This window comes from Benincasa hispida, chromosome 5, assembly GCF_027475165.1.
Source record: "Benincasa hispida cultivar pf3 chromosome 5, pf3_genome.v1.1, whole genome shotgun sequence".
In the NCBI taxonomy this organism is placed as follows: domain Eukaryota; kingdom Viridiplantae; phylum Streptophyta; class Magnoliopsida; order Cucurbitales; family Cucurbitaceae; genus Benincasa; species Benincasa hispida.
In genome coordinates, this window is record NC_143482.1 from 37,088,220 (window position 1) to 37,102,163 (window position 13,944).

The 13,944-nt window shown below is 39.8% G+C and overlaps 2 protein-coding genes across 6 annotated transcripts in view; one reads left to right on the forward strand and one right to left on the reverse strand.

The window, feature by feature from the left end:
- The window catches only part of LOC120077951 (dynamin-related protein 3A-like), a 66,375-nt gene that overhangs the window by 22,944 nt on the left and 29,487 nt on the right, over positions 1–13,944 (reverse strand). For all 5 annotated transcript variants that reach the window (XM_090313892.1, XM_039032086.2, XM_039032087.2 and 2 more), the window contains 2 exons: positions 12,146–12,238; positions 11,900–12,037 (listed from right to left, as the gene is read on the reverse strand). In XM_090313892.1, the coding sequence (XP_090170018.1) occupies positions 11,900–12,037; positions 12,146–12,238 (231 nt within the window). The remainder of the gene's footprint in view (positions 1–11,899; positions 12,038–12,145; positions 12,239–13,944) is intronic.
- LOC150036084 (uncharacterized) lies at positions 1,668–8,901 on the forward strand. The gene is given in 8 exon segments (XM_090313944.1): positions 1,668–1,788; positions 3,610–3,746; positions 4,338–4,856; positions 4,954–5,148; positions 5,292–5,849; positions 5,894–6,073; positions 6,170–6,254; positions 6,955–8,901. Coding segments are annotated over 8 exon segments (3,141 nt in total). The 3' UTR covers positions 8,301–8,901.

A 13,944-nucleotide genomic window follows, 5' to 3' on the forward strand; every position in this document is an offset into this window, starting at 1 on the left:
GCAGATGTCCAGAGAAAAAGTCTTTTGAACTATCTTCAAGGGAATAACCAGTGACAACCTTTCACTTTTTGCCGCATTAAAATCATTGATGTTTTCAATATGAATAACTTTAAAAGACTCACAAATTGGACGAGAAATTCGCTTCTCTTTCCTCATTAAATTGGATTTTTTACCTTGACAGCTTGCGTTCACTTTAATAGAGGCATTAACCTTTGGGCTTCCTGCAGCACTGGGGGAGAGCGACTCCTCTGGATTTGGTAGTGGTTTCGACATCTTTGGATCCTCCTTTGAAATGGAGACAAAAGGATTCCGAGAGAATGACAGAGTGGGTTGGATTAAAGCTATGAAGTCCACTTTTGGATGATTAAAACTGAAGTTCAATTCTTCATCCGGCAAAACTTGTTTTGATCGGAATAAATCAATAGGATTAGAGAAGTCCTTCAGCAATAATTCACCATGAGCAATAATCAAAGGGTTAAGAGCTTCTATATCACCAAAATTTAAGAAAATATTTTCACGTTAAACATCAATAATCTCAATGGTGGAGGGCGTAAACCCCCATAAGTTCCTCTTCACTTGAATTTTAGATTCAGAGCAATTAAGAAAATTTAAAGTATCCGATGCAATATTTTCGAGACCACCAAAGTAAGCTCTGATTACTACTTCAAAGGTTTTTCTAGTCCAATAGTCCAGGGGGAAATTTTTAATTGAGATCCAACCCCCAAAGCCTTTAACTGCTAATGGTCGACTGTGCAGGTATTTGTTTCATTTTTCGAACAATAAATGAAATTTTCCGATTTCCTGCCATTTACCAGGGGAATTAATTATCTCCTCCATCCTTTCATGATCAATCTTAATCAAAGCATTCTCAGCAAATAAAGGATTAATGATAACCTTTGCCTGAAAGTAATCTACCAACGTCTTTGCAATTTCCTTCCAATCGTCAAACACAAATAATCTTGAAACAACCCATAAATTGTTGAAATCTTCCTAAAATACCTCTGAATTTTTTATTACCCAGAAAATATCCACGCTATGTTTCTTCTGTACTAAGGCAGGGTAGGAAGGATGCCCTTTTTCCGGTTGAAAGAGGGTGCTCTCCTTTACCTTTACAGAAACAGAGGATGTGCAGGAGGCCTTTTTCTGTCCTATCTCCGTGCAGCTTGAACCATGAGCTTTTAAAAAAAGTGGAACTACAGCCAGCCTTGGTCTTTGAGTTGGTATTTGTTACAAAATGTTGCAGACATTGTCTTGTTCCTTACTTCCATTTCTTCATAAATCCACTTCGCAATTCTAAAAAAGAGTGTCATCCCTTCTGAGAGTCTCCCGAGTGAACATGGATAAAGTAACGACCACTGGAAATAGGCCAAACAACACACCTGAGAAACCAGCATGAAGATGTTCTAAACTTCAATAATCTCGTTGCACCAGATTCATCACGACCATTTTTTTGGGTAAAAAAGATTAGTAGGACCCTGAAGAAGCTCAAAAATGGCATCGATAGACCAACTTAGATGAAAGGGTGATAAACGAAGTACTCAGCGGACTTCCATATCCTCCACGAAAAATGTACCTGAGTCATACAAAATTTAGAAAAACGAATCGTTGATTTTTCAGCTTCCCACTTCTATAGCTAGGAATTTCAAGACTTAAGAAAGACGTCGAAAATGGGGAAGAACAAGGTGGGGAAGGTAAAGGAATTAGGAGCAGGAAAGAGGAGAGAGGAAAGCTTCACCGGAGACTGGCAGACTTCACTAGAGACAAATAGGTTATGCAAGAGACAAATGGGTTACGCCTGAGACAGGCGGACTTCGCCGGAGACGAACAGGTTATGCAGGAGACAAATAGGTTACGCCCGAGACGGGCAGACTTCATCGGAGACGAACCGGTTGCGCCTAAGTCCCATCTAGCAGTTAGTTTAGAGAGTTAATATGCAGGAAACTAAAAGAAAAGGTGTTTCTATCTTTTTCTTTTTCCAAAAGGTTGAATGATATAAAAAGGCTTTACAAACTTCATCAGATCTGGAGAAGAGAACAAGATTGTGTCATCCGCAAATTGTAAATGATTGCCGGAGAGGTTGGAATTTTTAATACCAAAGCCTTCAATCGTATCTATGGTAATCCCCTTGGTGAGCATCGTGGTAAGGCAATCAACCATTCAAATGAATAAAAACGGGAGAAAGGATCGACTTGCCCAAGACCTCTGGAGGATTTTATCTTACCTTTAGGGCGCCCATTGATAATAATTGAGAAATTTGCAGTTGATAGACATCCATTAATCCATCTATACCACATATTGCCAAAACCTTTTGCTACCGATATATTGTCCAAGAACTCCTAGTTCACTATATCAAAAGCCTTCTCAATATCAAGCTTAATCACCAAACCCTCCTTATTTAGGAAAACAAAATAAGAGGGTAAATTCCAACAATTTCTTCATTATCAATATAAAATGATTTGAGAACATTCCCTGCAATTTTTTTTTTAATACGAAACGATACAAGAGAGATCAAGGTGATAGATACAATGATGCCAAAGATAAAGGAGACAACAAGATACAACTAAAGAGTAGAAAGAAAATTAAAGCCATAACAAATTGGCTAATACAAAAAGTGAGATCCCAAAACCAAAAGCAAATCAAAGTAAAGGCAAAACCAAAAAAGGAGGAGATCTGGTAGAGCTCAATCCTTGGCCGAATGAAAATCAATGATACCCAATAAGATGCCCCATGAAACCGAAAATCATGAAAAATAGGGCATCCTCATGCTAAAGTGAGGTCTTCTCTCAGCACAGCTTTTGCTTTTTTTCATATGAAATAGAATTCTCAGGGTTTCATAGTTCTCTCAATCCTTTTTTCTTCCTTCTAGATAACCAGTTGGAGTGTTTTCGAGCCAAGATCACCTTTATGCAAAGGCCAAGATCTCTAAACCAAGGTGCGGAGGCCATCAAGTGTGGAAAAGGGCTGAAAGATTCACAACTATTACGTGGAAAGTAGTCAGATCAACAATGGCCATGGAACGAAAGGTATGATGGTTCATTCCGGCTATTGATTCTACAAGGTTGTTTTTCTTTGGTAGATGAAGGGGGTTCATTGATTTTGTCAATTCTTTAGAACTCAAGGACACGATTGTACAACCTATAGAACAAATCCTATTCAAGTAAGGTCGTGTTGATTTTGTCAATTATTGGAGAGGGATTCAAGAGGTTATGATGAAAGTCCATTGGTGAGGGGTTAGAAGGAATAGGAAGGGCGGGATTGTATCTGATGGGTTAGATTTTGTGAAAGGAATGTTAGTAGCCAAAGTCGGAGAGGATGAAAGATGTGTATGAGAAGGTGAAACTGTTAGGGATTTTTTACCGAGGGGGAGAGGAAGATTGGTGGGAAGATTTTGTGGAAAAGATAGGGGAAGAGAAGTTTGAATAGTTTGGACCATCGATGGAGTGTTAGAGTGAGTTGATGAGATAGGTTGCTTGTGAAAGGCAATAGGAAGTGGAGAAATATCAGATTTTGCAACTTGGGGGGCGTGATCACTAGTCAAAAGATGGAGTGTATCAGACAAAAAGGAAGCATTTCCATCTTTACTATCTTTCCCATTGTTTGGTGCCTCAGATATAGATAAAGGAGGACCAATAGCATGCTCAAGACCATTGGGTAAAGCAGATGAATCATGCTCAAGACCATTAGGTAAAGCAAATGAATCGGGCAAGAGACCAATGTCAATTTTTTCCTCAGTAAGTGAGAGGGAGGTGTGTACCTTCGATTAGATAGGTCCTCCACTCGGTCGATCTCATGCACCAGCAAGGGAAGATCACCATGTTTTTCAACTGAATATTGAATGTGAAGAAGGGCTTCAAAGAAAGGAACAATGTTTACGATGATTGGATCTGATGAAGATGAGGGTAGTTAAACGTTTGTTGGTAAGAAATCGAAGAGATTTCCCTTTTACTTTAATACAAGCCTCAATCATATCCATACGAGAGAGTCTTATTGGCCATGTCGAAAAAGGGTTTGTTTGCCCTAGGGGTTTATTTGTAATTTACTTATGGGCCTAGGGCTTCCTATCTGTCTATTTATTTGAGCAGTCTTTCTGTATTTCAGTGTAACTCAATAATAAGATTCAATCGTGGTTTTTTCTCCCTAGCCTAGGGTTTTCCACGTAAATCACTATTTTTATTTTTATCATGGTATCAGAGCACGGGGACGAAACCTTAGCCACCATTGATGAGTCTCCTTCGACGACAAATTTTGAGATGGCTAACACGATTAAGGAAGCTATCCAACAATACCTAGAGACGGTCTTACCTCGCCTCCTCCAACAAATGAGTGCCGGTGGATAGATCGGGTCTCGCCCAGATGTGAGCGATGCCCAGCCACTCTTCAACCGCAGATCAATCGACATCTCAAGTGTAGATAGTGGTCGGCGAACAGATCCAACCTTGTTCGGTGTTCAGCCAGGTCCAGTCGTAGCCCAGACGGTGTTCGGCGACTATGCAAATCCGTTGACAACGATCAGACCTACTGATTGGCCGGGAACCTTCACGCACAATAGGCCGGTCGATCTCCCAGAAGCTTTCGCACAACCCAAACGAGAGCTCTCAGCCGCCGTGACTTCGAACCCTAGGGCAGTCGACCACACCGGGTTGCGCGACCAATCGACGACGTTTTCTGACCAACAACCTCCAGGGGTAGGACGGCCAGTCCTCTCTGACTGCAGTGACGCCGGTCCGGTTGTTTTTCCGGTGAACTCTCCGGCTGGTCTGACCGAGGCATGTTTTGATGAGATTAAAAGCAGGTTTGTTTTCCTCCAGCAACAGCTCGCTGAATTTGGGTCGGTTCTTGGTACAAACTCTAAAATGGTTCAATCGGAATCGTCAAATTTACAGCTAGGCTCTGAGAACCCGATAAACTCTTTCCATTCTTTACCTGCTATAAATTTATTATCTGGATCAATAGGACACTCTGCAGGGGATTATAATTGGAGAAAAGTTGAATGGCGAAAATTATTTTTCATGGTATCAATTCATACGAATGGCTCTAGAAGGAAGACAGAAATTTGGCTATCTAACTGGGGAGATAGCCAAACCTGAACCCGGTAGTCCCCACGAGCGTCTTTGGAGAGTAGAAGATTCATTGCTACGATCAGTTCTGGTGAGTAGCATGGAATCTCAAATTGGCAGACCGTTACTTTATACGGCGACTGCCAAAGAGATTTGGAATGCAGTACAACAGTTGTATTCGCAGAAGCAGAATGCATCCCGCCTATATACCTTAAACAAATTCATGAATGTCAGCAAGGAGCTATGGACGTCACGTTATACTTCAACAAATTGTCCTTGTTATGGCAAGAAATGGACTTATGCCGTGAGATTTTCTGGAGATGTACATATAATGGAACGCAGTATTCCAAACTTAAGGAAGCTGATCGAGTGTACGATTTTCTGGCAGGGTTAAATCCAAAATATGACGGTGTTCGCAGCAGGATTTTAGGTCAACGCCCTACACCATCACTGAGGGAGATGTGCTCTGAAATACACCTCGAAGAAGACAGGTCTAAGGCCATGAATATTTCAGTTGTTATGTCTACTGAGGCTGCAGCTTTTGCCACCAAGTCATCTAGATCAGATAGTGACAAGAAACATCCACCTATCTACGAGCACTGCAAAAAACCATGGTACACGAAAGACCAGTGTTGGAAGCTTCATGGGAAACCTCAAAATTACAAACGACGCCAGTCACAGGACAAGACTGGTTCTGGACGTGCTTTGGCCAACGACTCGGCAAATGACAAGACTTTGACTCCACCTCAAGTTGACAATCAGAGTAACTTAAGTGCTGTTGGGGTCACTCAGGTACGACTCAGTCTTTTGGCTTTATTAGCATTAATGGTAAACAGCCTTGGATTATGGATTCTGGAGCAACAGACCATCTGACCGGGTCTTCTGATCATTTTATCTCATATCACCCAAGTGCCGACAATGAAAAAATTAGAATCACCGATGGCTCCTTTGCCCCTGTCGCGGGGAAAGGACATTTGTCTCCGTTTGATGGTTTGATATTGCGTGATGTGCTGCATGTTCCTAAAATTTCGTATAACTTACTATCTGTTTGTAAAATTACAAGGGACTTGAACTGTCAGACTATTTTCTCACCCGACATTGTTTTGTTTCAGGATCTGGGCTCGGGGACGACGATTGGTACTGCCCGGCACGATAGAGGGCTCTATTTCCTGACTGATGAAACTTCCTTTAAGGATGGTTATAGGACTAGTTTTGTTTCTTTGAATTTCTCTGTTGTTGAAACTGATTTTATGTTATGGCATTACCGTCTGGGACATCCCAGTTTTCAATATATGAAGTACCTTTTTCCGCATTTATTTCATAATATTAATATGTCATCCTTACAGTGTGATGTTTGTATCCGGGCTAAACAGAGTCGTGTTTCGTTTCACTCTCAACCTTACAAGCCGTCCAGACCATTCAGTCTTATCCATAGTGATGTCTAGGGTCCCTCACCTACCACTACCTCTACAGGCAAACGGTGGTTCGTCACCTTTATTGACGATCACACCAGATTGACTTGGGTATTCCTTTTGATCGATAAGTCTAAGGTGTCCTCCGTATTTCCAACAATTTTATGCGATCGTCAAAACCCAGTTCAACACAAAAATTGCCATTTTATGGAGTGACAACGGGCGTGAATTCATTAATAACTCATTCCGGGACTTCCTGGTATCTAAAGGAATCATCCATCAAAGCTCGTGTGCCTATACTCCTCAGCAAAACGGAGTTGCCGAGAGGAAAAATAGACATCTGGTAGAGGTCGCCCGTTCCCTTATGATATCTACCTCTCTTCTTTCCTATTTGTGGAGCGATGCTATCCTTACTGCAGCCCACCTTGTCAACTGCATGCCTTCCCGTGTCTTGTCCTTCCATACTCCTTTTGAATGTTTCAAAGAATTGTATTCCAACACTCGGTTAATTCCTGACATACCTCTGCGGGTGTTTGGATGTGTTGTCTTTGTCCATATCCATGGTCCCAATTATACAAAATTCACTCCTCGTGCCCAGAAATGTGTCTTTGTTGGGTATCCTCTCCATCAACGTGGGTACAAGTGTTATCATCCCTCGTCTCGGAAATACTTTGTGTCTATGGATGTCACCTTTCTTGAGGATCAACCGTTTTTTCCCGTTAGTCCTCTTCAGGGGGAGTGTCCTAGTGAAGAGACTAACTGGTCCTCGTATTCTATCCCCCTAGAGATGTCGGCTGAACCTGAACATCCTAACCATGTTCTTCCTAGTCCTGTTCTTCCCACTAATCAAGTCCCTTGGATAACCTACTACAGGAAGAATCTCAGGAAGGAAACAGTGCCGCCTGTCACCTCTCCGGCTCCAGTTCATGAGTCTGACTCGGTCTCAGTTCCAGGTATGAATATCCCTGTTTGTGATATTGATGATTGTGTTGAGACTGATAATTGTAGAATGGATAGAGATGTAGAGATTGATGCAGATAATGAGAAAATTGAGGGAACTGAGGAGGATGGAGAAACTGATGGAAAAGACAACACTGAAGAAATAACTTTAGCAAACGAGAATAGTGGAAGGGAAGGTGATTGTGTGGGAAATCCTTCTGACAAAAGATCCATAGATCAGACGGCTGAATGCAATAAGGAACATGGAGAAGAGGAAAACCATGATGCGTCTCTTGATCTTCCAATTGCCTTGAGAAAAGGGACTAGGTCATGTACAAAGTTTCCTATGCATAGTTACATGACATATAGTAACCTATCTCCTGAGTTCAAGGCTCTTACTACCAATCTAGATACAGTAATGGTTCCAAGTACTATACAAGTTGCCATGGAAACTCCCGAGTGGAGGGCTGCGGTTATGGAAGAAATAAGAGCCCTAGAGAAAAATGGAACATGGGAACAGGTTACTCTTCCTGAGGGGCACAAGACGGTTGGATGTAAATGAGTATTTACTGTCAAGTACAAATCCGATGGCTCGATTGACAGATATAAGGCGAGACTAGTTGCCAAAGGCTTTACCCAGACCTTTGGTATTGATTACTCTGAGACATTCTCTCCTGTGGCCAAACTCAATACGATCCGGGTGCTATTATCTGTTGTTGTTAATAAAGATTGGCCTTTGCACCAGTTGGATATAAAGAATGCGTTTCTTAATGGAGAACTCGAAGAAGAGGTCTATATGAGCCCTCCATCCGGCTTTGAACACCAGTTTAACCATCGGATTTGTAGATTGAAGAAGTCTCTGTATGGGTTGAAACAGTCGCCAAGAGCCTAGTTTGACAAATTCACCATGTTTGTTAAAGCTCAGGGGTATGATCAGGGGCGCTCAGACCACACGTTGTTCACAAAAAGGTCGAATTCAGGAAAGATTTCAGTACTCATTGTGTATGTAGATGACATTGTTCTGACTGGTGATGATACTGATGAAATCATAAGACTTAAAACGAAGATGGCTGAAGAATTTGAAATTAAAGATCTGGGAAAATTGCGATACTTTCTTGGGATGGAGGTGGCCCGATCGAAAGAGGGTATATCTGTATCACAACAAAAGTATACTCTAGATCTCCTCAAAGAAACAGGAATGACTGAGTGTAAACCGGTAGACACCCCTGCAGAGTATAATGTCAAACTGAGTAATGTTAATAATGGAGCTCCTGTTAGTAAAGAAAGATATCAGCGGTTAGTCGGGAAGTTGATATATTTATCTCACACGAGACCTGATATATCATATGTCGTGAGTGTTGTTAGTCAATTCATGCAAGCTCCCTATGAAGAACAATGACAGCAGTTGAACGCATCTTACGGTATTTAAAGGGCACTCTTGGTAAAGGTCTTCTGTTCAGGAAGTCTAGTAAACATGGTATAGAAACCTATACAGATTCGAACTGGGCTGGATCTACTGTTGATAGAAAGTCTATGTCTGGATATTGTACGTTTGTCTGGGGCAATCTGGTCACTTGGAGAAGTAAGAAACAGGGAGTGGTTGTCAGGAGTAGTGTAGAAGCCGAATACAGGGCCACGTGTTTGGGGATATGTGAAGAGATCTGGTTGAAGAAAGTATTAACAGATTTTCGACAAGACAGTGAGCTTCCAATGAAGTTGTTTTGCGACAATAAAGCAGCAATAAGTATTGCCAACAATCCGGTCCAGCATGATAAGACTAAACACGTCGAGATTGACAGACATTTCATTAAAGAAAGATTGGACAATAGGAGCATATGTATTCCCTACATCCCTTCAAATCAGCAGATTGCAGATGTCCTTACAAAGGGGTTGTTAAGCCAGAGTTTTGATTACTATGTCAGCAAGTTGGGTCTGATCGATATTTACATCCCAACTTGAGGGGGAGCGTCGAAAAAGGGTTTGTTTGCGCTAGAGGTTTATTTGTAATTTACTTATGGGCCTAGGGCTTCCTATCTGTCTATTTATTTGAGCAGTCTTTTTGTATTTCAGTGTAACTTAATAATAAGATTCAATCGTGGTTTTTTCTCCCTGGCCTAGAGTTTTCCACGTAAATCAGTCTTGTGTTTCTCTTCTTCTATTTTTATTTTTATCGGGCCGCTTCCCAAAAACCACCACATTGATCACCATTGTGTTTAAAAGACTCGAGGGATTTTTAATCTTAGTCCATCCTCTACAAAAGGGCACTAGTTCTCCATAGAAAGCTGAATGAGGGAGCTTTCTATGGAAGATGAAGCTTGGTCCTATTTTGTCGAATGAGGGAAGTTACACCCGTATTTTGTACGATGAGGTAAGTTGAATGAGGGAGCAATCAAATTGCCAATGTTGGTCCACGACATAAAACAGGGAGCAATCGAATTGCCAACGTTGGACGATGAAATTGATGAAGTTACAACCGATTGCGAAGAAACGTGGAAGATGAAATGTCTCGAATTGGAAAATCTTGGGTTATTTGTCAGTAAAATGAAATCGAAAAATTTTGGGTTTTTCACCAGTAAAAAAGACTTGGTTAAATCAAAAGAAGATGAACTGGAATTGGAAAATTGTATGAACCGACCAAGAAATCCAATACATTTATGAAATTTTGGGTTTTTCAACCCATAACCCATGTGAATCACCTTCAGAAGGCCAATCAACAAAAATTGAGAATTCTGATTTTTAATCTAGGCCCCAAATCTTCTAAAAAATCTGCATATCTTCTTACAACAGAGGATTTTTTGAACCAATTAGATCTTGGACTCATTGGCTTGAATCATGAAATTTGGATATTATTGATGTTGGTTGTTCAAGGACGTTTCCATTCGGGTGGCTTACTTTTTTACTATTACCTTCGTTTTCGTTTTAAAACTCGGACGAGTCTTTCTTGGGAGGGATAGAATATGAAGTAATAGGTTTGGGATATTTTGGTAAAATCAAGTTAATCTTGGTTAATCCTTGATTAATTACATTTTAATTACCAAATTAGTTTTTAACCTCTTTTAGTTATTCTTTTAGGACACTTGAGGACACTTGTAATTCCCTACAAATAGAGAGTCTCCCCCCTTTATTTGATATCTTCTCATTCATAATAAAGACTTTGTTGGTTTCTTGAAAATTTCTCTCCTTTTAGCATCTAGGCTGCATCAGTAATCTTCGTCAATCTTTAGTAAAGCCTTATCATCCATAAATGGATTAATATAAACTTTGCACTGTACATCCTTCCAAGAGTAATGAGAAAGCAAATCGGATACAAACAAAACGAAGTTAAAATTCAGAGCCACCATTTTTCCTTTCTTACCCAAAAAGAAGAAACTGCATCCTAAGAATTTCCTACTGCTTTCAACTTGCAGGAAGAATCAGATTCTGAAGGCATCTTGTTCTTAAGAGTTGAGAGAAAGGATTTACCATTTTCAAAATACCATCCAACCTTTTTTGTCAAAGCCAGCAGGAACATGTATAAGCTTTCTTCCTCCTCTGGAAATCCAAATGGAACATTCAAAATGCAAGCCAAAAGATGGTCTAAATTTGGATAAGCGAATGACACAAAAATCATCTCCAAATTTCCTTTGAAAGAATGAATTAACTGGAAGTTCAAGTAGTTCAACCAAAGCAATTTCAAACCAATACAGAAGAGTAGCTGAAATAGGAACATGCTGATTACTTCCCATCTCCTCCATATAGATCATACAATATTCTCCCCGAATACTGTTGAACATGTTTCAAATGCAACAACTTTTTAAATCTAACGAAGTTGAGATCTAAAAAAATATTGAATAAAAAAACTACAAGACCTAAAGAAGATTGAAGCCCACGGAAGAAAAAAGAAAATCTTAGCAAAAAAGTAGAAAATGCTGGCCTATGCAGCAAAGGCGGCAGTCGGAGACATTTGGAACGGTGAAAGGGTACAGTGGCGAGAGAGGTTTAGGGTATTGGCAAAGCTGGTCGAGGGTGCGCTAAGGTTACGACGAGGGAAAGAGAAGGAAGATTAGCCAAGGACTAAGGTTACGGTGAAAGAAAGTGGTTTCATCGATCTAGGTTTTTGGGCTAAGGTTCCAACAAGAGAAAAGAACGTGAGCTAGGGTTTCAGTGAGAGAAGGAAGGTGGGCTAGGATTTTAGCGAGGCAGAGAGAGGATCGATGAAAATGGCCATGACGGATAGAAAACCAAGGGTTTCAGAAAGGATTTTGGCAAGACATGAATGGAAATAGTTGCAACAGACGACGGCGATGGAGAAGGGTGTGTCGAGGAGCAACTGCAGCAACCAGAGATAAAATGTCGTCTAAGGTTTAGGAAGTGATTCCCAAGGTTTGGCGGCTAGGATTTCCATCATCTCCACTTAGGTATCCCTTAACTAACAATTAATTTAAAATAACATCAACATGATCTTATGCTTATGGATGTAGATCACCACAAAATCAAACATAGATGAAATACCTCCATATCAATAATATGCCCTATAATAATCTCTGAGGGTTCAAGGCCTTCTCGCAAAAAATTGCTCATCACTTCATCCATCCGTTTCCTTAAAACTGGAAATCTTTGTAGTTCATTTACCATGCAACGATGGCTAATCTGAAGAGAGGTCAACCAAATATTAAAAAATTATAAGTAACTAAGCAGGTAATAGGATCAGTAGCACAAAACAAAACAAAAAATAATAATGAATAAATAAAAACCCACCTTTATTAGTTCATCATATATGAACCTTGCGCACTGAAGGCTTGGATCTAATAACCGAGCTATTTGCTTGCGAATAAGAACTTCAAAAGGAACCTACACACGTTGAAAGATCAAATAAACATCAAACTTGGATAAACCTTGTCCATAATATGTTAGGGCTAAATTGTATCAAACGTAGATGATGTAACAGAATTAGGGTAAAGTAAGGTATCTTGGCCAAATCCTTAATTGATTAAGATTGGGATTAGTTTCTTTGATTGATTAGAATTATGATTAGTTTCTTTGATTTATTAGGATTAGGACTAGTCCCTCGACAATGTGTTCCACCTATGAGATGGTTGGTGTCAGAATTCGAGAGACGGATTATTGCTTAGCACGCAACAAGATACTTGACGGATGTGGCCGTCTTTTGAAAGTGCAGACGGAGGCCTCTGATTTTGCTAGGGTTCTTTTACAATTGTTTATGAGAAAGAAATGCTTTAGTGAAACCTTGGACTAGAAGGCGCGCTTTATAACGCTCCAAAGACCAATGTTGAATCTTGTCAATCCACTTCAAACCCACTCCTTTTTTGCTTGGATCATAGCTTGGAATTAGCCAAAGTTAAAGTATGAGTAGGAAGCAATACATGAAATTTGATAAATTTGGATTAGGATTAGTTTGCCTTCCAATTCTCCATAAATATAGGGATTGTCTCCATGTATTGATAACTTTTGGGTGACAATAAAGACTCTGATTTGATTCTTGGAGAACTCTCTCCTTTTGATTTTTTAGACAACATCAATTTGGTATAAATCAATCACCTCCACCAATATTGACTACCATTGGTGGAAGATCGAGAAATTCTTGGCGATGTCGATCGCAATAGGGAACTTCAAGAGTTGTGCCCGTTATTGAACATCCAATTAGGGGGAACGCTTCCAATTCTGGAAAAGAAAGAAGAAATTGGAGATTTTTTTAAAGATTTTGCAATAATGGATTATAACTATCAAGGCAAATGCCCAAGAAAAGTTGCAGCAGTTGGTATAGGCAAGAAAGTCAAATTTACTCCCAAAAACAATGTTGGAATTATTACTCAAGTGATTCAAAAGAGGAATTTCAACATTACGTCGCTCATGCTCGATTTTATCAAAGAACATATCAAGATCCAGAATGGAATTTTGATTCCAGTGGTTCAAGTGATACCAATAAAGATTTAAATACAAGTCGAAACATCAAAACAAACAGCCATTACCAAGAAAAAATTCGAAGATCTAATCAATACCAATTTTTCAAAAAATTGACGTAAGAATTTGATGATTCAGAAAGTGCTTCAGAGTGTGAAAATTATTATGACCAACATCAAAGAGCACCCGTGAATCATTACTGCAACAATCATAAGGCTGAAACTTGTACATCAATCATGAAGTATCGGATGAGATGAAGAATGAAATAAAAGAGAGTCAACGTTTGTTGGCTAAGATGACTCGAAACATGGATAAGCTTTCAGAACAATAATAAGATTTAGATAAAGAAATAATTCAAGAAAATTAAAACCAAGAGATGGTTGGATTAATAGAAGAACAAGAATTCAACCAAGGTTATGGAATCTTGCAAGAAACACAAAAAAGCCAAAAGAAATTCGTAAACCCACAGATGGACCAACTAAGCAAAGAAGAAAAAATGAGCGATGAAAAATCTAAGACAAAAACTAAGGAAGTCATGTACAAGAAAGAAGACTTGATAATTGATGGAGGCAAATCAGGGGCAAAGATGGTGACAACCATGGGCAAATAGATTTGAAGAAGTTTCTGGTTGCAAC